Source organism: Rousettus aegyptiacus, unplaced genomic scaffold, assembly GCF_014176215.1.
Source record: "Rousettus aegyptiacus isolate mRouAeg1 unplaced genomic scaffold, mRouAeg1.p scaffold_m13_p_15, whole genome shotgun sequence".
Taxonomy (NCBI): domain Eukaryota; kingdom Metazoa; phylum Chordata; class Mammalia; order Chiroptera; family Pteropodidae; genus Rousettus; species Rousettus aegyptiacus.
This window is the reverse complement of record NW_023416290.1, coordinates 51,016,549-51,029,702: the sequence shown is the minus strand read 5'-3', so window position 1 is coordinate 51,029,702 and position 13,154 is coordinate 51,016,549. Positions and strand designations below refer to the sequence as shown.

General features: G+C 33.6%; 1 protein-coding gene and 1 pseudogene across 2 annotated transcripts in view; both read left to right on the top strand.

The window, feature by feature from the left end:
* Window positions 1–13,154, top strand: part of TMEM65 (transmembrane protein 65) — a 38,828-nt gene that overhangs the window by 7,995 nt on the left and 17,679 nt on the right. The window contains exon 2 of one of the 2 annotated variants that reach the window (XM_036233002.1): window positions 5,540–5,620. The exons of the other annotated variant lie outside the window; for it this stretch is intronic. Coding sequence (XP_036088895.1) covers window positions 5,540–5,620 — 81 coding nt within the window. The remainder of the gene's footprint in view (window positions 1–5,539; window positions 5,621–13,154) is intronic. 2 annotated transcript variants of the gene reach the window in all.
* Window positions 1,231–1,349, top strand: LOC118612095 (annotated as a pseudogene).

Here is a 13,154-nt window from a genome sequence, read left to right as displayed (position 1 = left end):
TTTTTCATTCTCATTTTTTTTTACCCCACTATGCTTCTTACTAGGATTTAATCCTGATAGACATTTCAGGGTCATAGACCACTACTCTCCTTTGTCTTTCCAGCTAGCCACTTGCATCTTTCACATTGTTATTGGTCTTTGACTCTTCAGATCTCACATTGAAGATCTTGTGAGTATTTTTGCTAACATATGAAGTATGGCTGTTTAAAGGATCATTGCTTTAAGCACCTGAAAGTAATTAACTGAGGTATTACTATTTTGGGATCTTAAAGTTTCAGAGAAATTTCTATTAGAATGCTTTTCTTACATGATTTAGTTTAGATTTTGTTTTCTTTCTGCGTTTTAGAGTAGATTATTTAGTACACTATATTATTAAAAACATTTGTACTTTTAAAAACACCCTGTTTTTTATAACATAACTTCTGAATATATACTGTACAAATATCGTACAAGTGTTTCTTATGTTTTATAGCAGATATTCTATAGCTACCACGATTGCTGCTGCTAGCACCATTTTCCCTACAATTAACTTAGCAATTATTAAGTGTTTGCTATGTGTCAAACATGCTGAACTAAGTAAGTTTTCATGTATTTTGTTTATTTCTCCTGGAGAGAGAAAGAATTATCTATATTCTTTAGATAAAGGAACTGAGGCAAAGAGGAGCTTGCCCAAGATCCTACAACCTGTGCGGCAGAGTAGTTTTTAACTTAGGTTTGTTTGACTCTAAAACCTTTGTTCTCATTATTACACCTTTTATTGTACCTTTGTATACTTATACTTGGTATTTTTAACACATGCGGGGAAAAAGATTACACCTCAGATGCTGAATAAAAGTCACACATCTTAGTCTACCTTCTGTATGTTTGCAAAACGTATGACATTCAACACAAAAGCAAATAATGACATTGTTACTTTGAAAATAAGGGAAATCAGAGTAAAATTGTGCACTAAAAGGTTATAAATTATGTGAGACTTTTGGAAAAGCCAGAAAACTAGTATTTGAGACTCTAATTTTTCTCTAGATTTTTGAATGAATTTTTTTAAAAAAAATATCTAATATACTTTTCATAGAAAAGTTATCCGAACTTTGAAAATCCATTTACTTAAATACTCATTAACTCTATTATGTAATAGACACTTTTGGGAGTATATCAGTGAATTAAGTTGGCACAATGCTCTTATGAAGCTTACACTTTTGGGAGAGGAAATATATGATTAATAAATTAAGTAATTACAGCCATGCCTCCCTGAACATGCCTGATCCCATTTGATCTTGGAAGCTAAGCAGGGTCGGGCTTGGTTAGTACTTGGATGGGACACCACTTAGGAAGCCCAGGTGCTGTGGATGTAAAAAATAAAAAAATAAATAAGAGCTTGTAAGCTGACAAGGTCCTTGCAATCTGTGAGGTCAACCAAGGGTTGCCTCACCTAAAAAATAAAAAATAAATAAAGTAATTATAGGTAGTATATGCTGTTAGGATAAACAGAATGACTCTTTAGATAAGGTGATCTGGGAAGGCCTTTGTGTCGGTGATATTTAAGCCAAAAATAAAGGATTGAGAAGCCAGTTATTCAGGCAGCTGAAGGAAGAGCATTCTGATGAAAAAACAAATACGAAAACCCTGAGATAGGAAGGGACTTGGCGTAGCATAGGAATCCACAGATAGCAAACATGAGTGGAACTTGATGAACAAAGGGGAGAGTGGAATGAGAGGAGATGGGCAGGCAGGCAGAAGCCAGATTAGTCAGGGCCTTTCTAGGTAAACCACCGGAAGGCCATTCGTAGGTTTAAACACAAGAGTGCGATAATGGAATTTTAAGAGCACTTTGGCTGCTAATGGAGAGCACATTAAAGGGTGCACGTGTGTAAGCTGGGAGACCTTTTAGGAAGCTGTTGAAGTAGCCTAGACTAGGGATGTTGGTGGCATAGACTAGGTGGCCATGGAAACAAAGAAGAGATGGATTTAAGATATGGTTCTGAGAGTCAGCTGATGGGACTTGCTAATAGGTTAGAAAGGAGCAAGTGCTTGAAAGAAAATAGAAAGTGATGACTTAGGTTTCATCCTTAGGGGATGAAAATTAAAGTAAATTTTGGATATGTCAAGTTTAAGGTACCTTGTGAATGTGAATAGAGAACACAAGTAATTAGAGGTGGGTAGGTGTGTGTGTGTGTGTGTGTGTGTGTGTGTTTGTATTTATGTTATAAATACAAACACACACACACACACACACACACACACACACTTCATGGGAAGATGTAATTGTATATAGATGGAGAAGATGGCCAAGAGATAACTCAAAAACACCAAAGTTTATTGGAAGGGAAGAGGAATGAGAATCAGAAACTGGAAAGAGACTGGGAGGAGTGTCCACAAAGATGGGGAAAATAACAAGAATAGTGTATCCGGAAGCTAAGTGAACAAGATGGTGGGAATGATTCGATGCTTTAGATGGGTCAAGTAGTGGGAAGACTGGGGGGAAAAAGAAGACCCATAGGATTTGTCAGAAGCAGTTTTATGAGAACTATGTAGGAAGAAGCCAGATTTTAGCTGGCCGAGGAGGGAGTATTGATAAAAAAGGATTCAATTCCTTAAAGAGAACTTTACGTAGCGCTACTATACTATAGCAGCTTGACTACTACTAAGATTCTAATCTCTTTACTCACAGGTTAGACGTCTGAACTTACTTTAAATATTTGTTACTAGTATAACGTCTGAGCTTACTTTAAATATTTGTTACTAGTATACCCATTTTTTTTTTATAGACAGTTCTGTGCAAAATTCTAGTTCATCAGAGAAAAATAAAATCATACCCCTTTTTAGAAGAATTGTATAGAAAATATGCCGGCCATTTAGCAGGTAGGATCTTTTCATTTTCTTTGGTAAGAAACTTATAGAAATAAAGGTGATTTGAAATTCCATTTTTCAAATTAAAATACTTGAGAGGTAGGAGTAACATTTTTTTCTCCTAGGATATAGTTCTTTCAGTGCTAAAACTGAGACAGTCCCTGGGAAACTGGAAGTTGGTCACCCTGCCTGTCCGTCCTAAGGGTCAAGTAGTGGGAAGACTGGGGGAAGACTCTCCTAACAGATTGAGGCTTTGGACTTATATAGGAGAGATTGAAAAAATGATCCAGGTAGAATTTCATGTCCCTTTTGTACAACTGCTTTTCCCCTCCTGCAGGTTTGCACCACAATGACACTTTCTTCAGGCTCCTCTCTTAGAATTTTTTTGTGTCTGGTGGGATTTCTGGTGAAAGAATCTGCAAGAAAGTACACAGTCCCACAAAGTCCCACAACTCTTGTGTACCCTGGTGCCTTCACACTGTCCCTCCAGCCCTTACTCTGCCTTCACCTGTTCCCTTACTGTCCTAGCTGTACCCTTCACACGGTGTCTGGTTGCACTGAAGTAAGCTCGTGCGAATGTCTCCTCTGTCCTTGCAGGGGCCTGCCTTTATTTTGATTGAGGCTCAGTTATTTGCCCTGTGACTTCAGTCCTCTTATGGGTTTGGTTTGAAATAAGTCATGAACCTGAATTTAGTTTGACTTCATTTCACTATAAGAGTGTTGGTAGTGCTCTTTGTAGCTCTCTACATCCCACAGTGGAAGCTGGAACCTTGCTTCACAAAGATTAATGTACGTGTAAAATCATCTGAGAATCTTATTAAAAATGCAAATTCTGTTTCAGTAGGTTTGAGATTCTGCATTTCTAACAAGTTCTCAGTGGTTTCAATGCTACAGGTCCAGTGACCATATTTTGAATAGCAAAGTTATAGAAGGCGGGTTTGTTTTTCTTTTTAAAGTGGGAAAGTTGAGGCGATGAAGATAAACTCGGGTATGCTCGGATTGTGAAAGGAAACAGGCAAGCAGATGTGAGAGCGATAATGTAAGATGTGGCACATTTGGTGAGCTGGCAGGATTTTATGTTTGTCTGTGAGAAAGATCTTTCAAAAAGATCATGGTTTAAAAACCATTACCCTAGCATTTTTTTTTTTTTTCTCTTCAAAAGGACTTCTCAAAGGCCTTAGGAAAAAAAAAAAATGGGAATGTTAACTGATTTTATAGCTATACAGTGGTCACTTTTGAGTAATAAGTACTGTGTAATAGATGTGTTCATCTTTATTTCCTGTTATTACTGTCCATTGGTTAGTCTCTTTTTTTCAGTGAACCATGGGCCCAGTCATACCTTTTTTTCTTCTGCTTTCTTTCATCCTGTTCTTCGTCCCGTGCTTTCCCCAGTTAACTTTGTATTGCTTTGTAAATTTTGAAACGGTCTCAAATTTATAGAAACATTTCAAGTATAGTACAATAAGCTTTTTTTTTTTTTTTCTTCCTGAATCATCTGAGGATAAGTGGCTGATATGAGGCTCTGTCATCCCTGTCACAGGTTAAGTTCCTCGGGAAGCAGTCTCTGAGATAGAGATTCACATGCAGGAAGTTTATTGGGGAGTGCTGTTGGACTCCTTACTTAGGAAGGGAGGAGAAGGAAGCAGTTTGGGGCAGAGGTAGAAGTAATGCAGTCTCAATGGAAGCCTCAGCTGACCCCTGTGGACAGTGTTGAAGATAGGATGACCCTTCTGTGTTGTCCTGAGTTGGTGAGAGGTCTGGGACTCTACCTCTGTGAAAATGAGCTGTCGATTGTGGACTTCCCTGGGTAGGGTGCAGAGGCTTGGGTAAGGCAGCATTGTTCAGCTGAGGTGGTCCCCCAGGATGTGGGAATGTTGGCGCTGCTGTTGAACTGCTGCCATTTGAGAGACACTAGATATGCAGAGGAGCCTAGAGGAGCTGAACTTATTATGGACATAAGTGAGGAGGTTGTGTGAAAATGATGAAGATGTTCTAGAGGAGGTGACTCTGGTAAAAACTTCACTCTAAAGGGACTCTCAGATATTTCATGGCATTGAAAATACAAAGAGGCTAAATGCTGTAAGCTCATCCAGCCTTAGAAAGGCATAGAAGAGATGCTTGCTCCCTATTGTAAGTTATTTGAGGAGGGCTATCTAGCACTGTTGAAGCTGCTTTTGATCCCTTTTTTACAAAGAAAGAAAACACTTTAATTTTCAGTATCTCTAATATTTTAAATTACAATATACTAAATATTAGTTTTACTATTTAAAAATTTTCCTTTATAACTGTCAGTGTGAGAGTTTAAATCTTTTTTTATTAAGGTGTAATCGACAGACAATATTATGTTAGTTTCAAATGGACAAGGTAATAATTCGATATTTGTATATATTGCAAAATGATCACCACAGTAAATCTAGTTAACACCCGTCACCATATATGGTCCCAGGTTTTTTTTCTTGTGAGTTTTTAATGTCGTGAAAACAAATTTTAAGGTCACAGAACAATCGTGATTTTCTCCATTGCTTTGCATGGTTTCAGCTTGCCTTGTTTTTATAGCCCCACACTGCTGTGCGAAGTGAGGACTGCCCATATTCTAGCATATTTTATTTTAAAATTCCATATACACTTTTTATTTATACATATTTTATTTACTTTATTGCTTGAATACATTTTGATCTTAAAATATTTTTAGCATGCAGATATCCCAAACCTGAGATTACCATTGTGACGCAAGCAAAGGAGGTATCAGCAGCAGAGACCCCTGATAGTTTTGGTACAGTACAATCTTAACAGTGTTGGTTGTTCATTAGATGTTTATTGCAAGTAACAAAGCATCTGTTTTACGTAACTTCTTGTTGGTTTGAAATAGCATGATTTAGTTACAGTGATAATCTTTTTTTGGTCAAGTGTTTTAGACTGTCTAAGGACTATTTTTATTATCTAATCCTAGACTCTGTGGATGCGATGGAATAATAATTGCATGTTTAACCGAAGGATTAAATTTATGACCTTAACAAAAGACAAAATCATTTATATTTAATTATATTTAAATAGTGTATTTTAAAAATTATTGAAATAACCACAGCAAGTGAGACATAAGAGAAAAAAGATTATAAGTTTCTTTAGGATGAATGAGTAGGAAAAAAGGACCATACAGGGGAACCTTCAGAATATTGTAAAGAGAAACCACATGAAAGTAACTGAACTTCAGGAAAATATATTTTAAAAATATATTCTTGAATAGTTTGAAAGCCTTATGCAATTTTATTTTAAGGCCGTTCGTGAGTTTTTTTAGATTCAGCTTCCATACAGCCCGATATCTAACTTACGTTGCATGCTGTGCGGCAGTGGTAGTGGGCGAATTTTATTGAGTGTGCGTGCCTGTGTGCATGTGTGCATGTGTGTGTGTGAGAGAGGTGGGGGTGGGGGAAGGGAGAAATAAAAATATCTCTGTTTCTATTTTATTTACTTTTGATGACTATTTAATATAGATACATTGCCTAAGAAGCACAACACAGCGTATGAAAAGGAATTAGAAATATTTTATGAACCAATTGAAATTTTAAAAGGATAAAGGGTAAATACAACTTAGTTGTCTTAGGTTGTATATATAGTGTCAAGAGCAAAAACCAAACTGTAAAAACTGTGAGAACTGTAGAGGCATGTAGTATGTGTGTACACGCACATACCTATACGTATATATTAATATATTAGTATCCCCCAGTATAGTCTCCTTTGCCAGTTCTAATGTCATTCTAATTAAAAATTTTAACCCCAGTATGTATGTAGAAGTTAAATGTTTAACTTCTCATTTCTAGTATTAAGCAATTTTATTTTAAAATGAATATCTTTTGGGGAATCTATGTAACCAGACCCACAGATATAGCTATCAGTTAGAATAGTCCAAAGTGAATTATTATTTTTTCATAGTTCACTTTAAATTTTCCATCTATAATATGTTATATTCATGTATAATATACAGTTACAGGTTTTCTGACCTTAAAGTTATATAATACTGTCCCTATACCTAATAAGTAAAAGTAATAAGATCTATTTTTAAAAGTTGTACTATTGTTTTAATATCTTAGTCTTTTTTACAAAAGGAATATCATTATATTTAATAATTATTTTCTTCATTTTCCTTTGGCGTGAAGGAAGGGAAGGAATGTAGTCTCTGTGTTAAGTAGTATACAAGTTAAACAGGGAAAATCAACCACTAATCCGTGGTATTTAATTATCCAAAAAAAAAAAAAAAAAAAACCCCAAAATTCCTCGAAATGAGAGCTATAGTGGGAATAATTTACCTCTCGTATTTACTATTTCTTAAGCCAGAGATAAACAATTAACAGATTCGTGTATTAATAAGGTAAATACAGGTGATGATTCATTGGGCACTATCATCTTCCTCATTACTACTGACCAGCTCCTGTCCTCAATTGTTATGCCACTGGCCTGCCTCAACTCAGGAACTGATTAGTTGCCCTTAGATAAACTGGATACCAGTCTGGGTTGCCAGAAAACCCCAGGTAACATGTTCCATTCCCCAGAAGGTTAGTTAATGAGGTAACAGTATTATATGACCTAATTATAAATCTTTTTGTTACATAATGTACATGTTGCAGTAAAACTTTATATGCTAAATAAAATTTAAAAATCACACTCAAATGCTTTTTTGGGTCTTAGTTAAAGCATGTATTTTAAAAAATAATTGAAAAGTTTTTTTTATAATTATAGTCTTTATTTTGAAAGACAAGACCTGCTAATTTAAATTTACTAAGTTAAAAAGTTCCTTACTATTTCTAAAAAGTTTTCATCTTTTGACTTTGAATGTCAGTTTTTATAAGTATATTTCTTCTTAGCCATATTAATTTGTGTCTCTTGAAAAATATTGCTGTGTAGCTTTATAAACCCCTTTGGGTGCATGTTTGATTTTTTGGCAATTAATATGATTTGCTTAAATTATTTTGCATACAGCATGGTTTGTACTTCAACTTTGTAATTTTTAATGTTTTATATATTTATTGTAAATTTTACTTTATCCATTGGAACTTTTGGTTCGGTTTTTAAAAGTCCGAGCAGCTATTTATAATGATCAGAAATACATGTAACTGAAACCCATAGTCCCCAAATTGTTGCTTAAATAACAGTAGTTTCATCTCTGTTGTTTTTATAAATCTCTTATTAGGTTAAATTGTGATTTGTGTTGCCAAGTCTACTTCCTGTACTTTCTTGGGAAAGATGCTGGGTGGGACCTGGAGCAAATATTAGGTGGGCAAAATATCAGAAACTGGATTTTGAATTTTTCCCTTGATTTGTGATTTTATGTTGATGTTTAATTTACATCCACGATAACAGACTGAAACAAGCTATCACATTTAGAATTATCATTGCCATAAAAGTATAATAGAAAACCTTAGTTGAAAAGTATAACTATTTAGAGAAGACAAAGGAATATAGTATTATTGTTATTTTCTAATTTTTCTTTAAAAATTTCTCAAGTGAAAAAAACTCAGTATCCTCATTCTTTTAATATATGTAAATATGAATAGATACTTATGTATAAATTGTATATTTGTATGTTTGTATGTAAATATGGCTTATTTAATGTAAGGTGTTTTCAGTAAATTCCGATTGTAGCAAACAATTTTGACTTAAAAGCACAATCAAGGCCCAAGGCATTGTATAGCTAGGCTGCTGGCAGTTCTGTTTTAAAACTTGCATGTTGAATATTCCTGAAAAGCACAATTTAAAAGAATTGTCTACGTTTTTCTAAGCACTAATATAAAGGGTAAATTAAAATTTACCTTGTATGTTTATAGCACTAATAAAAATATTTGAATGTATAAGTTACATTTTAGTTATGAAGTATTCTAAAATATTTTAGTAAAAAAAAACCTAGTAGGAATTTTCCAGGATGAAAGCACGTGTGAGCTTTAAAATGGTAATTTTGTTCTTCTATGGTTAGAGATCATGTGGTCATTGCAGTAGAATAGGCTTGATTGTAGAATTACAGTCCTAAATATATGTCCTATGAAAAGCTTCTCCTTAATCTTATCAATCAAAAAACTATTATTATCGGTTACCTTTCAGTATAGGAAAAAGAAAAAATAACTAACTGGAATTCAGCTTATTAGAGACTATAGTCAGTTTCGTCTCTCACCAGATGTCATTTGATGTTAAAAAAAAAATGACAACAATAAACAGTTGGTCAGGAATTTTTTTTAAATAAACTTTTAGAACAGCCTGGGATACAGAAACCTCTCTGTCCTACAGCAAAACCTGGGAACCTCTGGCACAACTGAGATGATTTCTATTAATTTAGTTTCCTCATAGTGCTTAGAATTGTGCTATGTATTTGGAGGTACCTGTGTGCACAGTGGAGTCTGATACATGAGTGTCAAATTTAGACCACTAGATGGCTAATCAACAAAGAAACGCAGTAGAAGGACTAACAAAACCCATGTACCGGCAACTCATTCACCCAGATCTAGAGAGTCTCTTTATTGTATGGCCTTCTCTGAGGCTCACTTTAAAAAAATCTCTCTTTTTTAAAAAAAAAATCTCAGCATTTGTTCATCTCTTTTTCTTACCTTATTCCGTTTCTCATTTCTCCCTAATCTTTGTCTTCCTAATCTGACTTCCCCCTTTCTTTAAGTGAATAAAGTAGAAAACTTAAAATTTCATAATTTCTATGACAAAATATAAAAAACAACTGGATTAAATACATTTTTATTCTTGAAATAGGAGGGGGAAAAGCCTTAATTTGTGTTCTGACCCCTTTCTGATTTCCTTTTTCTGTGGCAATGCTTCTCAGTTTTATATTCCCTTAATAGATCATAATTGAACATTAAAACAATGATTCTGATGAACTAGAATATTCCAATTCATCAAAGAATTATTTTTTAGAAATTCAGTATTAGGTACTAACAAGCTAACATTTTATAAGCTACAACAATCTTCTGGTTACTTAGTTAATGAGAAAACTGACTGAAGCATCTCATTCTTTGTATGTTCTAAAATATTAGAGTTTCCTTTGATTAAAAAAGTGAAATTGCTTTAAATGTTTTAAGTTGTTTTATCTAATCTTGCTGGGTTACTGAAGCAAAACAAAATATTGAAAGTGTTGAAAAATCTTATATTTAAAAATGCAAATTTTTTTTTTTGTTTTTAGGATTTGTAATAAACATCTAGAGGTTTTTGTATAAGGAAAAGTTTTGTCTCTAAATTATAATGATTAAATATATTTAAATTCTCAAAGGAAAGATCCGAGGGAGAAATAGTCCCATTTCAAATACTTTTTATTTGATTTGATACAGTATAAATGAGTAGTTTGCAACAACTCTGTTATTTACTTTCCCTCCAGCAAAGACTTTTAACTGTGAAATCAAAGGAATAAAATCTTGTCTTACAGATGCTTACAGATAATTTTTCTAACCTTTATATTTCTACGTATGGAACCCTATTGAGAGCAACTTCTCCTTGGAACAGTGAGAAATGTTTAATAAAGGGGGAAATGTAACAATACAGATGTTAGTTATTTTTTGCCAGTATTATGAATAAACACTCTCTGGGAATGCAGAACATTTATTCAATTAAGGGTTTTCATGTCTGCGTTCATGAGGGATATTGGTCTGTAATTTTCTCTTTTTCGTAATTTCTTGGTTAGGTTTTGTTTTCAGGATTATTCTGGCCTCATAAAAAGAATTGGAAAGTATTTCCTCATCTTTCATTTTTCCAAAAGAGCTTGTGAGTTTGTGTAAGATTGGAGTTTATTCTTTAAATGTTTGATAAAATTCACCAGTGTAAACATCTGAGCCTAAAGGGTGTTTTTGTGCTATGTTAGTAAAGGTGTTTGATAACAGGTTACTAGATAGAGCTATTCACATTTTTTTGTTTCATCTTTGTGTCAGTTTGGATAAGTTGAATTTTTCAAGGTCTTTGTCCATTTCATGAAAGTTGTTGAATTTGTCGGCATAGTTATTCATAATATTCTCTTTTTAATGTCTGTAGGATCAGTAGTGATGTCTCCTTTTTCATTCCTGATATTAGTAATTTATTCTTGCTCTCTCTCTGTTGATCAGTGTGCCTAGGGATTTATTAATTTTGCTGATCTTTTTAAAGAACCAACTTTATCTGTTTCCTTTATCGTTTGTTTTCTATTTCATTGATTTCAGCTCTTTGTTATTTCCTTCCTTCTACTCCTTATTCATGATTTACCTTGCTCTTTTTTTTTATTCTTAATATAGTACTATAGTCATTTATTTTGAATATTTCTTCTTTTTATATAAGTATCACAAATAGTAAGTGTCCCTCTGAGCATTTATTTAGTTGTATCCCACGACTTTTGATATATTGTATTTTTATTGTTATTCAGTTTGAAGTACAGTTGACCGTTGAACAATACAGGAGTTAGGGACGCCCCCATTCCCCCCAGCACGCTGTTGAAAATCCGCCTATAACTTGTCTTCCCCAAAACTTTACTAATAGCCTGTTGTTGACCAGAAACCTTACCAATAACATAATGGGTCAATTAACACATATTTTGTATATTATATGTACTGTATTCTTACAATAAAGTAAGCTAGAGAAAATGTTATTAAAAATCATAAGGAAAATACATTTATGATATTTATTAAAAAATATTGGCATGAAAGTGGACCCGTGCAATTTAAACCCATGTTATTCAAGGGCCAACTGTATTTTCCATTTTGATTTCTTCTTTGGCCCATGTATGTAGAAGACATTATTTAATTTCAAAATTTTTTCCTAGATAACTTGTTATTGATTATATTTTGGTCAGAGAATATATCCTTTATGATTTTAATTATAAATTTACTAATACATGTTTTAGGGATCACATATATGGTCTACTTTGATGAATATACCATCTGACGATGAAAAAAATGTATTCTATAGTTTTTGAGTGTAGATGTTTAAATAACAATTGGATCAAGATTTTTAGTATTGTTCAAATAATTTATATTTTACTTATCTTTTTGCATAGTTTTCTATCAGTTGCTAAGAGAGAGGCTTTTATATCTCCAAGTATGATTGGGAAGTTTTATAGGTTGGCTGGCAACACATTCTCATAGTTTTAGTTTATCTGAGATATAGTTTGCCTTCGTTCTTGAAGTATAATTTTTCTGGACATATAATACTGGACTTACAGCTTATCTTTCTTTCATCATATTCAGATAATTGTTTTCCTGTATTTAATGTCTTTTTTTTCTTACTACTTTCATGATTTTTTCTTTATTATTGATTTTCTTCATATATGTCTTATTAGGGATTTCTGTCCTCTCCCAATTTGGGAAGTTTTTAGCCATTTTTCAAAAATATAATTTTTTTTTCACTCATCTTCTGGAACTCGAATTATACATATATTGACCTTTCATATTTAGCCACAGGTCCCTGAGACTCTGGTTCCTTATTTTCCAATCCTTATATTCTCTACTCTTCAGATTGGGTGATTTTTACTGACCAATGTATCATTGTGTTCATTAATTCTTTTGTTACCCCCATTCTGCTTTTAAGCCTATTCAGTTCATTTTAAAATTTCAGGTAATGTATTTTTAAATCTAGAGCTTCAATATAGTTCTTTTTTATAGCTTCTATTTATATTTTCATTTACGTCTTTGAGTATAATTTTCAATACTACTTTAAAGTTCTCATCTGCTATTTCTAACATTTTGAGTCATTTTGGATTGGTCTCTATTATTTTTTCTCCTTAAAATGAGTCATGTTTTCCTCTTTGTTTGTGAACTAATTTTGGATTGTATTCTAGTCATTGCTGTAATTATGTTGCAGAAACTTTGGATTCTGTTTTATTATTCTGAAAGATACTGATTTTGGTGTATTTGTTTTAGCAGGCAATTAATGGTTAAGCTTAAACTACAAGCTCTGTCTCTTGGGCTGCATACAGCTCAAATCTTCAGTTATTTTACCTTCAGCTAAGAATTTTTTGGGTTTCCCTATATAGTTCGTAAGTCAGCCATATATATGAACTGGGTGTATATGTAGGGCTTCTCCTTTCTGACTTTGTTCTTTCCAGGATTCCCCTCCTAACCTTCCAGTGGCTTTGATTATCTTGCATCCTGTCTATTGATTCTTCAGGCCAGAAAGACTGAAGATACAGTTGTCCTGCATGTTGTGGATTCAGGCCTGCCCTCAGGCCAAAAGCTGCAACGAAAACCAGTAACTCATTTAGTTTCCTTCCTCCTTCTAAGTGTTGATTCCTCCCCAGAATCAACCTATTTCGGGTCATGTTTCCAGTGCTTTTGGATGGTTATTTCAGTCTTATGTTGTTT